The sequence below is a fragment of the Eptatretus burgeri genome, chromosome 4 (assembly GCF_056783735.1).
Source record: "Eptatretus burgeri isolate ZD-2024b chromosome 4, Ebu_testis_v1, whole genome shotgun sequence".
NCBI lineage: Eukaryota > Metazoa > Chordata > Myxini > Myxiniformes > Myxinidae > Eptatretus > Eptatretus burgeri.
This window is the reverse complement of record NC_140964.1, coordinates 6,838,445-6,856,709: the sequence shown is the minus strand read 5'-3', so window position 1 is coordinate 6,856,709 and position 18,265 is coordinate 6,838,445. Positions and strand designations below refer to the sequence as shown.

Below are 18,265 nucleotides of genomic sequence, written 5' to 3'. Positions count from 1 at the left end.
TTGGATTTTGGGATCATGATAAAGTTCTGTATGATCTTAAAATTAGATTTCAACTGCAAAGGAATGATAATAAAATAGATTGCTTATTGGCATTGCTAATGCTTTTGGGGCTCAGAATAAATTTGGTATTGATGAAATTAGTTGGTATATTAGTGAATATACTCCTGATCTTAAAACAGAAGAGATGTTGAATAGAAGACTTAATTCAAAGAAACCACTGAATGTATTGTTGCGGAATCGGGGTCAGGGGTGAGAAGACCACGAGGGGTGAGGGGGGGGGGCTTTCCTCGGGTTCCCACCAGGCTCTCCGAAATTGCAGGCCATTGCACACGAATAACTCCGTGCACAGCAGGTCACTAATCGACAGTGAACGCCAATAACTCGACCACGTGACTTAGGGTCCTCCGTCTAATGGATACTGGTTACCTCATGGTCACGTGATCTAATTACCGGGGGACATGCTCTTGGTACTCCTTGTTCAAACCGGATCACCTTACCGGATCTGATGCAGCCGTGCATAACTGCTCAAGGATGTACCGGCTAGAAAACAGATCATTGGGGGATAACGTCCCGGCTCTGCAAGGATACGGACCATGCTGGATGAATGAAGGAAAAGATAAAAATGAAATGGGAACATTTCTACACAAGCATTTATTTACACTCAAGTGAGGAAAGGTATGTGGCACAATGAATGGGGTTTATTATTATGTACAGCAGGGATAGCAAGGAATTTGTGGGGTGCGGCAAAAGGCAAGCAATTTACAAAAGCAGACACAGCAGACTTATCCTGTTATCACTTCTACAATCTTAACTTATTCTACGACAGGCGCCATCACACACACACACACACACACACACACACACACACACACACACACACACACACACACACACACACACACACACACACACACACACACACACACACACACACACACACACACACACACCCAAGGAAGACTAGAAAGCCAGAAAGAAAGAGAGCAGATGAGGACTAACGGCCTCACAATACCCGGCGCGGCCGGCCAACCAAAGCAACCCAGCACGCCCTTTGTGGGACGCTCCACTTGAGCAATCTCATCTCAAGAGTCGGCACGTTATCTCCTGCTTATTCAATTTGTGAAAATTCTTTCACAGGTGGGGCTTGTGGAAATGTGTGCTCCACACTGGTTCCAGAAGAACGTCTGCTGCACACCAACCACGAGTGTAGATCCAGTGACGGGCAGACAACGAGGAGCAGTGAAGAAAAGGGTGGAGCAGAGAGGTGAAGGAGAGGGAGAGGCAAACCAGAAAAAAAGAGGGCGAGGCAGGCAGGTGAAAATGAGGGTGGGCGGCTTTGCGATCCGCCCTTTATAAGCTCCGGGTGAAGTGTGGGGTGGCGATGTTCCGTGACCCGAATCGCGCTTCCCTTTTGGGCCACTGCTGTCCTGGCCCCACCCTGTCAGGCTCCAGCACCTGGAAGTGGTCTCATTCGCACATCCAGCGCGACACGGCCCAGAGCCCCGCACCAAACTCCAGGACCGCCCCCCCCCCACCTCCCTGTGACCTCCATTCCTCGCCGCCCGTCCTGCTATATTTTGGCGACTGGACGAGGGTCGTGTCGGTCCCTCGTACCTATTCGGGGAATCTCCGGCGAGATGTGGTTGGTGCTGGTAACGTGCTTGGCTTATCCCCACATCATGTGGTTCAAGTGGTCTGGGCTGTGCAGCACTCCTCTGTTTGGTGCAAATTGTATCGATGCGGAAGTACGAGGAGGCACGGGATAATTTTTCCCGTGTGTGGGAGATGTTGATAGTCGAGGTGGTGAGTTTTTGGTGAGCGAAGGGTGAACAAGGTGAGATTCTATTGTTAATTGGCACGTGGATTTGAATGAAAGGGTGGGCTATGCGCGCTCCAGGCAGCATCTTTGTTCTTCTTGTGAGTTTTTCACAGATGACTGTTTGGTGCTGTTATTCATATTGTGTGTCTGCTTGCTTGCTTGATTTGATTTGTACCATGGATAAAAGGAAAGGGTTGAAATGGAAATCAGGATCGAATGGAAGATAGAGATATAATTAGACCTCGCTATAAGACCCATGCAACGCACTTCGTCCTGTTAACCCACTAGACATGAGGGGAAGATCTGACTGCACGAAAACTCACAAAATAACTGCCTGGGGATCACTATGTTGGGTTCCATTGCCTTAGAGGCATGCTGTTTTGCAGAACCGAAACAGTAGCATACCTTAAAAGAAGATGTCAACACGTTATACTCAACCAAACGGCTTACACATATAATTTGGGTGTTCTCAAAGGAAAGTCATGATACCTCTGGCTCATTTTTAAGAAACGAGATGGAGATACTGCTGCTGATAAGAATAATGCGTTGAGTGATAATGCTAAGGTGAAACAACTTCGGGTGTTTCTGGATGGAACATTTTATCCACTTGATAGATTGGAAATTGATTGGGAAAATAATGACTTTGCTGAAGCATACAACTCGAACCAAAAGGTGTGTGAAAGCAACGGTAATGAAGAATCCATTTTGGATATGGTAGCATTAAAAAAAACTTTATACAATCTCCTCGATTGACCTGAGTGCTCAAAGGGAAACTACAACGTCGAATTGAGTGTATAATTCCCAAAGCATTGAAAGAGGAGTGAGTGAAGAAGTTGATACATATTGTTTGCTTTTGGGAGAAACAATTGCAGATTAATACAGATAATGGTGTTTGATTGGTCTCACATAATTTTTTGCTGAATAAATGAGTTGTAAAGTGCCAACTGGGGTATATGTTCATCAAACCAATCTTAATAAACTATCATCTTGTATTCAAAATAAAAAACCTTATATGATTAATGTTTATACAATTCAGAGAAAAGGAGCAGTAAGAATTGATGTTTTGCTCACAAGAGAACAGGTGAAAATCTTGAACGATACTGGCTCACTTAAAATTAAAATGACAAAACCAATGTGGAAGAAATATTCAATGGAAGAGACGAGTGGAGGATTTCTCCCATTTCTAATTCCTTTATTTGCTGGTTTAAGTGTGGCTGGAGCATTGACGGGTGGTATTTCAGCAGCGGTGAAAACTGCCAACGAAAGGAAGGCTCAACTCCGGGCTCAAAAAGAATTGGAAAGACATAACAAAGAGTTGGAGAAACAAATTAGTGGAAGTGGTGTCATTGTAGATTTTGCTGAAAAACTTGAAAGCCTACCTGATAAAACGAGATTGTTGGTTGGAGATATGCTTTCTTCTTTTGCACAAGCAGGTGTAAAATTAACTAAAAGGGGGTAATGGATTCTATCTTTCTCATAAATAAATGAGCATTGATGAGTGGTTTAAATAATTTTGAAAGAATACATCAAATATAGAACTTGCCAAATAGTGTAAGAAATTAAATATTGATAATGTAGTTATGTGTATGAAAGATGAATTAACAAACTTGTCTAAGTATTCAAAGAATATTATTCTGACTTTCGAAGATCATTATGAAAACGGTTCTCATTGGGTTTGTATTTATAATAATCAGGTTAAATATTATTTTGATAGTTTTGGTCTTCCACCACCTGTTGAAGTCATGAAATTCTTACAGAATGGTGTTCAACAAACATTTGAAGTCCAATAATTAAATTCCAAGTGTTGTGGTTAATTATGTCTACATGTGTTATTTTAACTCGACAACAAAATTTTTTTTTATGATGTTATTTTTAATCTAATATAATTGACATGTTGGAAAAGATGGTTATACCTTTGGTATATCCCAAGAACTGGATATTGATTTATCAAATTATTACACAAAGGCACAGGCTGAACGACAAAAATATAGTATAACAAAAATATTAACATGAAAAATGCTTATAAATTAATAAATTGTCCAAGCCCCACTGACACAAATGACTTGGTGAGATTAAGTGATTTATCACAATTTTTATCCTTAAATAAAACAGCTGTGTATTCCAAAGATACAGAAGTGTTGATTTTATCTCCGGGTCATACAGCTTTCACAGTTCCAATTAAAATATAATTTTATGAAGAAGGGCGTATCGTTTGTATGAGAATCGAACAATGGGGATATGATACATGATTGATTTAGGGTATAATTGGTCATTTAAAATTAACCTGGAAGATCTGTAAGAATTAAATCAGTCTCGGAAGGAAGAATATTATCCACTTGGTGCCGATAATGATAGTTGTGGAAGCACGATTAGCAAACAACAAATAAAAGAATTTAATAAGGCGAAAATTAATAACAGCTTTGCCATTGTTTATATCATGAAAACACAAAGAACAGGATGATATGTAGTAAGTGAGGGAATACAAACTGATTTAACAATGCGAAGATGGGGAGGTATTACATGTCATAATATTAATCTGTCACATATATTTCTGATACTTATACATAAATGACAGAATGCTTTCTGTTTGTGGTGTGGATGTTGAGATCGTGGAGAGATTCACTTACCTTGGCAGTGATATTCATGTCTCTGCTGGCTGTGAGTCAGAGGTCAATAGACGTCTGGGTCGGGCCTGGGGAGTCATGGATTCACTGGATCATGGGGTGTGTCGCTGCCGGTACTTGTGCGGGAGGATGAAAGTTCGAGTCTTCAGGTCCTTGGTGCTTCCAGTCTTGCTCTATGGATGCGAGACTTGGACTCTGACCAAGGATCTGAGACTGAAACGTAATTCCTTTTGTACCAGATCTCTTCGGAGAATCCTTGGCTGTCACTGGTCGGACTTTGTGTCCAACGAGTGGTTGCTGAGAGAGACTCGGATTAGATTTGTTACCTGCATAGTCCGTGAGCATCAGTTGCGGCTGTATGGACATGTGGCTCGTTTTCCTGATGCTGATCCTGCTCACCAGATTCTCTCAGTGAGGGAGTCTCGTGAGTGGAGGAGGCCAATGGGCCGACCACATGCCTCGTGGTTGCAGCAGGTTTACCGGCATCTCACGGAGATGGGGATGGGCCTGGCATCTGCCTGGGGGATGGCCAGACGGAGGCTCCTGGAGTACCGGTCGAAAGTGGACGCAGCGATGCGCTGCTCTGGTGCATACTCCCATACCTGACCTGAAGAATACTTCAAGAAAATTATCATTTCTGTGTCCAAGCATATCCACAAGAAAAGGGTATTTGGTATTTTAATAAATATGTTCTACAACATAAGAATGGGGTGCTTTCAATAAACGATTGACGTTATACTGTTGTTGTTAAGCCAACAACTTTGCATTTAACTGAAATGTTAAATCATGAAAATTTTTTAAAGTTGAGAAAATACCAGGCTCTTTTAGAAATTCAGTAGAAATTTTATTGGTTTCCTGTTGTAAAATTTTTTTATGTTGGAGACAGGAATATCAAGAAATCCAGGTGAATACATGTATGATATTCTGTGGGGTGAAAGTGGTTCAAGGATATTAAGGGATCAGGAAGGAGTTGAAGAAAATGAGGCAAGAGAGAAAGAGGTGAGGGAGAAACGGGAGAAGGAGGCATGGGAGAAGAGAGAGAGGGGGAGGCAAGGGAGAAAAGAGAGAGAGAGGAAGGCAAGGGAGAAAAGAGAGAGAGAGAGTGGGAGGCAAGGGAGAAAAGAGAGAGAGGAGAGAGGGAGGCAAGGGAGAAAAGAGAGAGAGAGGAGAGAGGGAGGCAAGGGAGAAAAGAGAGAGAGAGGAGAGAGGGAGCAAGGGAGAAAAGATAGAGAGGAGAGAGGGAGGCAAGGGAGGAAAGAGAGAGGAGAGAGGGAGGCAAGGGAGAAAAGAGAGAGAGGAGAGAGGGAGGCAAGGGAGAAAAGAGAGAGAGGAGAGAGGGAGGCAACGGAGAAAAGAGAGAGAGAGGAGAGAGGGAGCAAGGGAGAAAAGATAGAGAGGAGAGAGGGAGGCAAGGGAGGAAAGAGAGAGGAGAGAGGGAGGCAAGGGAGAACAGAGTGAGGAGAGAGGGAAGCAAGGGAGTAAAGAGAGAGGGGGAGGTAAGGGAGTAAAGAGAGAAGGAGAAAGGGAGTGAGAAAAGAGAGAGAGGAGAGAGGGAGGCAAGGGAGAAAAGAGAGAGAGAGAGAGGAGAGAATGAGGCAAGGGAGAAAAGAGAGAGGAGAGAGGGAGGCAAGGGAGAAAAGAGAGAGGAGAGAGGGAGGCAAGGGAGAAAAGAGAGGGAGGCAACGGAGAAAAGAGTGAGAATAAATAAATATAAAAATATGGAAACCAGGGAGATTAAAAAAAGATTGGAGGTATTCCAGAAAATAAATCGATCTCAACGCACAAAGAAGAAAAACAAAGAATTAACAAGTCTCGCAAAAATATATGTGTCAAGAGTATTAACAGTGATTTCAGGGATTTCAGGGAGAAGATTTTAACGAGAAATGGAGATAAAGAAGGAAAAGATTATATTATTGACGATGTTGGTATAATTGACTTTTTTTTTTTTTTTTTTTTTTTTTTTTTTTGTATACCTTGGTCGAGGCTAGTATGAGAGCTAACACACAACTCACAGCAAGGAGGCATGAGACAAGAGGGGTGGGAGTGGAAGGGACAAAACATTGGGGAACAGACACAGGTGAACTGTGGAAGGGAGAGGGATGGGGATGGGACGGGGAACATGGCGAGGAGAAGATGGACATTACAGGGACTTTCAGGAAGGAAAACAGGAGAATTGAAGGAAGTGGGCATGGGTGGATTATCGGGGGTAGAAAAGATCGAGGATTTGGATGGGGAAGATAAGAGGTGGTGGTGAACAGCTGTTTTGAAAGCCTGGAGGGAAGAATGGGAAAGAATAGAGTGAGGAAGTTTATTCCAAAGGCGGGAAAAAGAGGAATGAAAGAGTGAAGATGAGCAGTGATTCGTGATTTTGGTAGTTTTACCAGAAGGGGTTGTTGGCGGACCTTGAGCGCCCTGTGGAAATGTGGTTGGGACAAATCGCAGAGAGAGCAGGGGGGCAAGGCTGGAGAGGAGTCGGTAGAAGACAGAAAGACCACCGACCAACCTGCGGTGATTGAGTGAGAGGCCCAAAGACTCAGCTTCATTGCGGGAGATGCCAATGATCTTAAAAGCCCTGGTTTCGACAGCGTGAAGTCGAGAAAGGTGGGAGGCAGGAGCACCAGCCCAGAGGGGAGAGCAGTACTCCATCAGGCTACGGACAAAAGCTTTGTAAGTAGTCAGGAGCTCAAGAGGGCCGAGGAAGGACTTTGCACGACGGAGGATTCCCAGTCGGCGACTGGCTTTTGAGGCAAGGTTGGAAATGTGACTTTCCCAGGAAAGGTCATGGCAGATAGTGAGACCCAGAAGCTTGAAAGAAAAGACTTCTTCCAGTGGATTGTTGTGAAAGTGGATGGGGGGGTTTTGTAAACGGTCCTTTCGAAGAGACATAGTGAGAGTGTGAGATTTGTGTGGATTGAAAGACATGTTCCACGTGTTGGACCAGTTTGTGATTTTATCCAGATCTGCAGTGAGCGAAGAAGCTGCTGCTTGCCGGTCTGAGGGATGACAGATGGTACGGCAGAGGGTGGAGTCATCGGCAAAGAGAAATAGAGGATTTTCCAGAGAGTCCGAGAGATCATTGATGAAAACCAGAAAAAGAACAGGGCCCAGAACGCTACCTTGAGGAACTCCAGCCTGCACAGGAAGAGGGGATGAAAGAACTCCATTTAGGGCCACACGTTGACTGCGACAGGAGAGGAAGTCTGCGAGCCATGAGTGGAGATGGCCTTGAATACCATGGGAAGAGAGTTTGGTGAGTAGGGCAGGGTGCCAGACTGTGTCAAAAGCACGTGATATGTCCAGGGATACGGCTCGGATTTCCTGTCTGGCATTGAGGACCTCCATCCATTGATGGGAGAGCAGTAGCAGCATATCCAGGGTAGAGTGACCTGGTCTGAAACCAAATTGATGATTGGAAATCAAGCCATTGGAGAAGAGGAAGGATTTCATGTCTGAAGCAATGATGGATTCCATAACCTTGCTGATGATTGGGAGAAGGCTTTGGTTAAAGTTTTACATTTTTTTTTCTTCAATGAATGGAGGAGAGAGTGAAGACATTTCTAAGGGTTCTTTATATTGTTGTGGATCTCCGCCCCCCCCCCCCCCCGGCGTGCGAGCGACCGCGTTTAACCAATAGCAGTCGCTTCGCCCATTGAACGTGCAATCCAGTCACAGCCTTCCGGATCGAACGCCAGAATCCCGCTACGGGTGTGTTTTGAGCTAACCACAGCCTCGTCAATATTCTACCCGCGCTACAGGTTCAATCGCTGAATTATCCATATACCAAATTAATCGCGCGGGAAGACTACCGAGAGACTGTACCTCAACGAGGCCGCTTGGAAACGAGCCGCTTAAGCGGCTCGCTTCGTTTTGGGATAACCGAGCGGGGTATTTATCACGCAGCCCCGTTGGACCCGATCACTTTATCGGATATTTAAAAACCAACTATATTCCGAATTCAGAACGGCAGTTCAATTAGGGAAAAGGACGCAACGAACGGGTTAACATTTAAACAAGCACATTTATTGAATAAGCGGCATATATGCGGTCATGCAGTCATGTGATCAAGCAAGGCAAGACACGCATGCAGTTTGCAATCGACAAAGGCAAAACAAAAGCACGCATGCAATTATGCAACATGTTTGGGACAAACCATGAGCAATGCAAAAGAGCTACTACCGTCGATCTGTTATGTACACATTTAACAGTTCTACTTAAAGACATGGCACCACAACGTTCATGCAAAGAAAAACAAGGAAAAAACCCCAGGACAGACGAGGGGTAGACTGGACCCCTTGGGGTCTTTATAAACACGGAGTCGTGTAGACCGCAAAGGCTCTGAGAGACCGAGCTGGCTACCTTGTCCCTCGTGTGACTCACTAGGGCGACCCTCGATCTCCCCTCTCCAGTGACCCACGGTTAGGCACGGTCCGGCAGGCCGCGCGCCTTGGCTCCGCTGCGTTACTCTCTCTCCAGCTCCTCACCGACTGCAGAGAGTCCCGACTTCAGGCGGATTCAGCTCACAGCGCGGCTCCACACAACTGCCCACAACTCCGACACGACACTCTTTCCTCTCCTCCACACACCTCTACAACCTCCAGCAGCCGACTCGCTGACTTGCGTTCAGCGCGCCCTTTTATCTCCACGGTGCCTCGCCCCTCCCTTGCCCCCCCCTCTTCCAGCACGTGCGGGAAACTTCCAGAAGAAGGGCGTTTTCTTCGCCGAATCGGGGCCTTTCTCATTCTTCTTCTTTTTTATAGTTAGTGTCGCTTTATAATAATCCTTGGTGTTGGGTTATTCTCCTGCTGCGTTGGCTGGCGCAGATGTTATTCGTTGGGGGGTGGGGCTGTCGTCTGCTTTCCCCTGATGAATGCCAGGCTTCTCGCAACCGTGTGCCGAGGTGGAAATGCGGTTGTGGTTGTGGTGAAAGCGGTTACGGTGGTTGTCGTAATGGTGGTGTGGCTGGCGTTTTGTGGTGGTCGTGAGGGTGGTGTGGTTGGGTGGTTGTGGTTAAGGTGGTTGTTCTGAAGGCGGTTGTGGAGAAGGTGGTTGTTCGTTGTCTGTGGGGATGTTGGTGATTGTGAAGCGGTGATGAGAGCGATGTTAGCAGTGGAGGTGGTTGTGAAGCGGTTGATGAGAGCAATGTTGGTGGTGGAGGTGGTTGTTGTGAGCGGTTGGTCCAAAATAACGACAGCAAAAGAAAAACGGCTCACTGAAGATTCACAGCCCGGTTACACAAATAAATCCCTTAGACATCAGTGGGGAAATCTTTCTGAACACAGACTTATCGATATAACTGATCTAAGGACCTATATGGTGCTCTGCGAATTTCCACAGCCATAACAATATTTTAAAAATTAAGATTCAAATGTACGTGTCAGACACTAAAAGGTTTTCGCACTCTGTTGGAATTTTTCTCATAAATAAATGAGTTATTGTCTCAAATGTAAAAAGAAAACCAAGAGTAAAAATATCTCGTACGTTAAAAGTAAAAATATTAGGATTGTACAAAAAGAGATTGGTTTGTTGTGTGGTTCTAAAAAGAGTAAATTCATCTCCAAACAAAAACGTGGGGGAGATATGCAAAAGTTTTCATCAGGAAGTAAATTTACAACAACTGGAATACCAGGGGAATTACATCTACCAGGGTATTCTTTCTGTGGTCCAGGAACAAACTTGGATAAAAGATTAGATGAGACTAACAACCCTAAACGTTGGTATAAACCTAAAAACAGAGTTGATGAAGTGTGCATGAAGCACGATGTTGATTATGGAAATAGCACGACATTGGAAGAAAAACGCGAAGCGGATTGAGAAATGTTGAATAATTATTTGTCTTTGACACAAAATCCAACCTTGAGAGAAAAAGTTGATAAGCTCATTGTGAAGAAGGTGATCAGTCCTAAATTGAAACTTGGGTTTGGAAATTCTAAAAACTTAGAGGCTGTCATGATGTCATTAAGATTGAAGAGCAATTAGCTGATGAATTACAGAAACCAATAATCACAAAGTTTAATAGAAGGAAGATTTATTCCAAAGAACTTGATTATATCTGGCCCGCTGACTTAATTGAACTCAATAATGATAAGGGGTACAAGTATGCTTTCACCCTTATTGATTTGAGGAGTAGATATGCGTGGATTGTCCCTTTGAAAAACAAAAGAGGTGATATTCTTATGTTGGCCTTCCAACAGATATTTAATAAAAGCAAGACAAAACCTAAAAAAAATTGTGGACTGGTGAGGGTACAGAGTTCTGCAACAAAACATTTATGAATTTTCTTTAAAATAACAGCATTGCATTATATAGCACCTTTAATGAAGGAAAAGTGGTTGTTATTGAGCGTTTTAATTGCACTTTAAAAAAGACACTATATAGAAATAATTCACTCAACTCGGTTCTCAATAATGGTTATCTTCAATTCAGGACATTGTAGATACGTACAACAATACGATTCAAACCTCAACAAAATCCAAGCCATTAGAATATGAAAAACAGATTAATCTCAGAAAGCCTAAGTTCAAAGTTGGTGATATAGTAATTACTAGCAAAGTACCCGCCCATGGGCGGGTACAGTTATCTGTTGAATGCCGTTGGTCCCGTCTCGATCGGATGAAATTGAGAAATTGACGTTATCTGGTGACCTTGACCCCGTGACCTTTGACCTTGACCTTGATCCCCTTATGTCTGTTCCCAAGGATCACATATGCCAAGTTTCATCTCATTCTATCCAAACGGTTTGGCCGTCTATAAAGGACAAACAAACATGAAAAATTGACGTTTTAGTCAATTTATGACGTCATAACTCGAAAACCGGAAGTCGGAAGTGAATGTTGTCAATCAAATGTGACATTTAATTTTGATTATCTGTCGAATGGCGTTGGTCCCGTCTCGATCGGATGAAATTGAGAAATTGAAGTTACCCGGTGACCTTGACCCCTTGACCCCGTGACCTTTGACCTTGAACTTGACCCCCCTCCCCCCCCCCATGTCCGTTCTCATGTCCCAAGGATCACTCATGCCAAGTTTCATCTCATTCCATCCAACGGTTCGGCCGCCTATAAAGGACGAACAAACAAATAAACAAACACATACTGTACATACAAACGTATTCTATTTTTTTAGTATAGTAGATATACCGGTGGAAATCTCATTTTGAAAAAGATTACATTAAACCGATGGACGAATGAACTTTTTATAATCGTTGATGTAATCAGTACAGTTCCTTGGACTTGCAAATTATATGATTTAAAAGTAGGAGAGATTTAGGTTTATGTTATTGACAGGAATTACAAAAGACAGAGATAATAAATGAAAATTAAAAAAAAATCAAAAATTGACTCAACCTCTTTTTTGACTCCCCTACACACAAACCATTCCCATACAAGCCACACCCACACAAGCCACACCCACGCAAGCCACACCCATGCAACCCACACCCACACAAGCCACACCCACACCCACACAAGCCACACCCACACAAGCCACACCCACACAAGCCACACCCATGCAAGCCACAGCCACACACTACATCCACATCCATCATTCAATGATTAGTTTATTAGTTCCCCACACAACACGTTTATTTCATTAAAAATTGCTCCACCTCCTTCTTTGTCTACACCCACACAAGCCACACCCACCCTTCCCCACACCCATGCATCCCACCCCACCAATTCCCCACCCACACAAGCCCCACCTTTGACCCTCCCCTTGTGTGCCCCCACCTTTGACCTACCACCCCCTCCCCGTCAACCCACCCCTACTATACTCTTCCCCACACACACATGGGGAGGGGGGAGGGGGTGGGATGAGGGGGGAGGGTGGTGTGTCGTTGGGGGAGTGCACCTCCCCCCCTCTTTTTATACTTCCTTTATCCTTTTTTTTGTAATTAAGAATTAAATATTTGTAAGCAAAGCAGATATAATTAAACAACATTGAAAACATTAAGCATTTTTCTTTGGGTGGGAATTAATATACAATTGTAAAACAAAATCTTCTCTCCCAGCAGTCTGCTTTGGATGGTTTGTGATTTTGAAACTCGGATACCATATTCTGTTCAAAACAGAGGGAAAGAACCATTAGGGTAAATAAAGATGATTATATAATGATATTAATAAAATAATAAATACAACATTTACCTCCAGAAGATTGAGTTTTGTGTCAGGTTCATCCAGACGGGGGTTTAAACTGGAGCAGGTTGGGATCGAGTCAGCACGCCATGGAATTTCAAAATCATCCCGTTCATGGTTGTGAAATTCATTAGTGTCATAACCAATCATCATGTTGTTTGGTTAATTTGTAATGCTGGAAATAAAAAACGAGCAGGAAAATTAAACACCAGGTTGTCTCTCATGCTTATAAAAGGTTGTGTGTGTGTGTGTGTGTGTGTGTGTGTGTGTGTGTGTGTGTGTGTGTGTGTGTGTGTGTGTGTGTGTGTGTGTGTGTGTGTGTGTGTGTGTGTGTGTGTGTGTGTGTGTGTGTGTGTGTGTGTGTGAGAGTCAGACAGACAGACAGACAGACAAACAGATCGATCATTTATCTCACCTTTCATTTGATTTCTCATCCAAACTTAAAGGGTGTGAAAAATCTTCTCAGCACTTCATCATTTCATGATGTAATTTCATTCAAACTGATTGAAGTTCTGTAAAGATTTCATTCATATTCTGCCATTCTTCATGATGTTCATTGGCTTCATTTTCAACAACAGTTATCAACTTTGTTTTTCGGGACAGCCTATCAGAAAAAAAACCCCCAATAATTATAAATCGTATCGTGATTTAGTTCTGTATAAAACAACAAATAATGCATTGGTTTAAACATGCCTCACCTTTCCTCTTGTGAAAAATATTGAACTGCAAGGTCAAAACACTCCTCAACTGACATCCTCTGAATGAGACAAGCCGAACTTTGGGTTCGGCAATAAATAAGACAAGTTGATGACATCACGGAAATGAGAAAACAATGGGTTTTTTGGGGGCATGGCTCTCAAAGGATAGGATGAACATTTTCCATGTCCTGACCAGAATTTTTGACTCGAGCAAGGGCAAACTTCTGTGAAACTCGTTTCTCGGGCAGGCTGGCTGATTTTAACACAAAAAAGATGACACTTGCTGCAAATGATTATGAGAAGAACTTTTATAAATTAATGAATGATGTCGTATTTGGAAAGATTATGGAAAATGTTTGGAGTAAACAAAACATCAGACTTGCTACATCTTGGAAACAAGCATCGAAATTAATTAGTAAACCAAGTCTTCAAAGGGTTTTGAAAAATGAATACAATAAGAAGTTATAAACATCATTTATATACAGAGGAGGTCAATAAGAAAGCAATGGGGCTTTTGATGATAAAAGGTTTATTTTAGAAAATGGGATTAATAGCCTCCCTTACGGATATATACATATATAAAGTGTAAGAACAAACTTGGCGGGGGGGGGGGGGGGGAGGGGGTTAACGTGTTGCTGTCGCCTTTTTTAAAAAATTGATAAATAAATTATGTTATTCCTGAAAATAAAACACAAATATTTTTGGGATCTCTATTTGATTTAATAAATAATCATGCGAAAGGGAGGCAAAGCCCAGCTCCCGGCAGGGGAGTAGTGTCAAAAGGGAAGCGGTTAACGAGGTAATGCGTTCCAGTTTGAAAAGGAGAAATACGAGTGAGCGTCAGCGAGCGAATATTGCGACCTTGAGAAATGGGACACATTACTGCGTCAAACCCTCCCTTCTGACACCACTTGTGATGCTTGGTTCTGATGGGTGTGATTCTTGGCTTTGATTGATGTGATGTGATCCTTGGTTTTGATTGGTGTGATGCTTGGTCGTGGGTGTTGTGATTGGTGTGATATGTGGTTGTGGTTGTTGCCATGTTTGCTTGTGATGGGTGTGATGCTTTGTTGTTGATGATATTGGTGTTTCATTGTGATTGCTGTGATGTTTGGTTATATGGTTGTTATTTTTATTTGGTGGTGGTCTTTTTTTTTCTAGCTGGGTGTTCCTACATCAGAAAGCCTACCAGGCAAAGGAGGAGGTGAAGGAAGTGTCTGTGGTGTCCAAGCTGAAGGGAGTTTCTGCAACAGGAGACGTGACGATGGTTGGGAGTGGAAAAGGTCGCGTGTGGGATGTGGCAGAATACGTCGTACCCTCTCAGGTTTCCATAGCAACCCTGCACCTTGGTACTATCAGATAAGTGTCAACCATTTGATTAACAGCAATCATTGATAACCAAATGAACAGCGTTCTGCAAGAAACCCAGAAAAAAATTAGAGCTTTCACCATGCAGTAAGACACCAAGGTGAATGAAAGGTACTTAGTCAGACTAACTTGTTTGTTTAATATTATGTCGCAGGGTTCCCACAGCTTTGCAGTAATTATTCGCACTCATGAGACAAGGGGACAGCAGCTGGGTTTATGTCCGGAGGTGAGTTTCCTTTCAAAGGTCAGTTCCCTTGTGTCTGCATGACACCGTGTCTGAAGCCTGGCCCATCAATCCCCAGGGATGGCAGATGATCTATTCACCTCATTGTGACATCATTATAAATCCATATTGTGGTGCAACTTTTCATGCTTGTCATGGTCCATTCGTAAATTTCACTTGATGGTTCATTTGTGTTTTTTATTGTTATGTTTGAGGTCTATTGGCTCTTCAGGATCTTTTATGAATTAAAGAAGGCCCATCATTGATCCAGGGCTTATGGAGGAGCTTGCACATAAATCATAGGTGGGACAAAGTTGTAGGTAGGTAAACACCAGCGTACTTTAATGTGAACTACAAGGACGTCCATAGACGATAGACAAATAGTTACAGCATTTGGGATTTGAACCAAGGGCTCAGATCGGAACAATAACAGGGGGTTCAGATGGGAGCAATAGATTGACCAAGCCAAGTCCTGATATTCAAGTAAAAAGGCGTCATTAACATGTAATGATAGTTTAATTTTTATCTGGAATGAATAAAGTGTTTTCTTGGCTATTATCCTGAAACCTTGTTATTAAGGTGTTGTTTTCCTGCGTGTGCACACACTTGCGTGCAGATGTGGTTGTGATCGTAATTCCTGGATTGTTCAACACATCATTATCCTACTGGACAATGTTGATTAAACTTTGCTTGATATTGAAGTTTGTGTGCTATGATCTGTGAGGAGATGATAACTCGTACATTCAGCATTAATTGTGATAATTGTGTGAAAACCCTACAAATGCAAGTATGTGGCGGTTGGGGATCCTCCGTACACGAGGAATCACCTTTGAGTCTCGTATGCTTGTGCTAATGAATGATTGAGAAGGATCCTTTTTACTTTTCTCTGATTCTTATTTAATTATGAGGATGTGCGAGTTTTGGTTTCCATCTCACATTTGTTTTGAAGAGTGAAATAAAAAATTTGGACTCGTGTCACAGGTAAGGCCATACCAGGTGAGTCAGGCAGGTTACCCTATTCCCTGAAAGTTGTTGATGAACCAGCTGAGGTTTTATGATGATCTGATCAAGACATGTAATGATTGGTTTGAGACTACCTTGCTTTCCAGAAGCTTTGGTTCAAAACGATTTGAAATTTCAACCTTGATGGTGCTTTTCTCATTTTCCTAATCTCCGAGGACACCATCAGACTCGCATGTTCATTTGCAGGTAGAAAATATTGTGGACGCCAACTGCAAAAACGATACCGACTGCCTCCCTAAGGCTCACGACTTTTTGCTCTCTGGTAAGTGCTACACATTGAACCTCACCTTTATGATGTTACAACTGCCCAGAAAATTTGCCTCTTCATGTAAGTTGGATGTACTTGTGGAGGACTATTTTTTATTATGGAAGAGCATTGTTTAGTGTAAGGCAATGTGTAAGACAATCGTTTTCTTTTTTTTTATATACATGGTCGAGGCTCGTGGAAGAGCTAGAACAGTATGGAAGGCAACAAAATGGGTAGGCTGAAACACCACAACAGGAGTAGAGTAGAGTACAGTTGAGAATGAGATCAAGGGGAGGGGGAGGAGGACGCATGAAGGTGAAAAAGGTGTGCACAAGCTGAATGAAACACACCACGAAGAAGAAGAAGAAGGGGAAATTATTTAGTGTAAGGCAATGTGTAAGACCATTGTTTCATTCAATGCAAAGTGTAAGACTATTGTTTAGTGTCAGGCAAAGTGTAACACCATTGTTTGGTGTAATACAATGTGTAATACCATTGTTTTGTGTAAAACAATGTGTAATACCATTGTTTAGTGTAAGACAAGGTGTCAAACCATTGTTTAGTGGAAGACAATATGTCAGACCATTGTTTAGTGTAAGACAATGTGTAAGACCATTACAGCATGGCATAAGCTGATATAATTCTGTTCCTCTTGTGTTCATGGGGAGTTTTTAATTCAGGATTGAACACCTTACCCACTGAGTAATCTCTTCTCTCCATTGGGTCATGGGTCACTCTGAGCACTTTACGGCAACCACCACAATTTCCACTGCAACATTCATGTTATTGATGTGAAAGGTTTTCATCCTTTGTTGTTACTAATGTGCAGGCACGGGATCGTATCCAAACAAAGGTGGCAGGTGATTTTTTTTTTCCTCTCTCATTTGTTCGGTGCCCTCTTACTTTCACATTTTTCCCTTTGTTCAGTTGAACCCACATTGTTTATTGTTTAACCCACTAGAAAAAAAAAAACGAGAATTTCCTCACTTATGCTTCAGGATTGAAAACAGCATCTGAGGTTGTTTAGGTCATCGAGTGGTTAGAACTCACCAGTACATTCATCCATTGTTCAGGGTCACGATGTGAATTGTGAGCAATTTGTATTTTGATTTATCTAATATATTGTGTATTGAAAATGGATGGAAAAGCTTGCCTAATTCCTAAATAAATCCCTAATTACAGGATAAATGAACATCATACTTTCTTGGAAAACCCACAACTAGTTCATCATACTTCTCAACATTTGTTACAATCGATGCTATTCATTGATTAAAATCACATCACATCACTTGGACAGCCAAGTCACAGCACTGTCTGGTGTTCGGTGAATTGCCCCAATCCTTCATCAAATCTCCGTTGGTGCCACTCACTCCCAATGTGATGAATAGTCTGATTTGGGTGACCACAGTCACATGCTCTCCATTGTCTCTGAAATTCCATTTCTGGAGGTAGTGTGATGTCCTTGCATGGAGACTGCAGATTCTGTTAAGTGCAAAACAGTTTCCAGGGAAGCTCGAAATTCTGAGATAATTACAATACATTGAACTTTTTAATTAATTAATTAAAAAAATTGTCTTTTCTCCATCCATTCCATCCATTGGGCCCATACTCTGTGCAGAGCATTGGTGCTGCCTAAGCAGTCTCCTTGGCTATTGGGCACAATCCTGGATGGGTCGCCACTCCGACACAGGATACCAGCAAGCTGGTGCTCATTTTGCCAACCTTGGAAGGATGACAGGCAGAGTCAACCCCACCCCACCCATGGAATTTATTCATTTTACATTTTCATTTCATAGCTCACATGACCATGGGACTACTGAACTTTTTTATGGCAACCTTTAAGACCCTTAAATGATTGTCATCTTCAAAGAGCCAAGTGTAATCCCAAAAAAGAATCTTTCCAGAGATATACCATCGGCAACAAACCTTGGGGTGAAGTGTGATATAACATAGAACAAGGGATTTATTTCCATGGTGAGCGACTGCAAGAACATTCATCTTTTGAACTTTTGGGGCCCACCATCAGCCATATGACCTATCCTTGGCTGAAGATACTGCAAAGCTGGTCTCAAAAGGCACCTATCCACTATGGGCTGGAGTGCCAGCATCCCGTCTGTCTTTGTTGAAATCTGTG

The 18,265-nt window shown here is 42.6% G+C and overlaps 1 protein-coding gene, 1 long non-coding RNA gene and 1 pseudogene across 3 annotated transcripts in view; 2 read left to right on the top strand and 1 right to left on the bottom strand.

Moving 5' to 3' along the window:
* LOC147027407 (uncharacterized) overlaps positions 1-6,320 on the top strand; it is a 24,183-nt pseudogene extending 17,863 nt beyond the window's left edge.
* LOC147027405 (P2X purinoceptor 4-like) overlaps positions 1-18,265 on the top strand; it is a 224,724-nt gene that overhangs the window by 121,799 nt on the left and 84,660 nt on the right. For both annotated transcript variants that reach the window (XM_085876771.1, XM_085876772.1), the window contains exons 5-7: positions 14,432-14,594; positions 14,793-14,864; positions 16,071-16,146. In XM_085876771.1, the coding sequence (XP_085732897.1) occupies positions 14,432-14,594; positions 14,793-14,864; positions 16,071-16,146 (311 nt within the window). The remainder of the gene's footprint in view (positions 1-14,431; positions 14,595-14,792; positions 14,865-16,070; positions 16,147-18,265) is intronic.
* Positions 12,163-13,632, bottom strand: LOC147027406 (uncharacterized). The gene is made up of 4 exons (XR_015057029.1): positions 13,271-13,632; positions 12,988-13,176; positions 12,582-12,747; positions 12,163-12,495 (listed from the first exon to the last, which is right to left on the bottom strand). It is a non-coding gene; the product is annotated as an uncharacterized LOC147027406 (long non-coding RNA).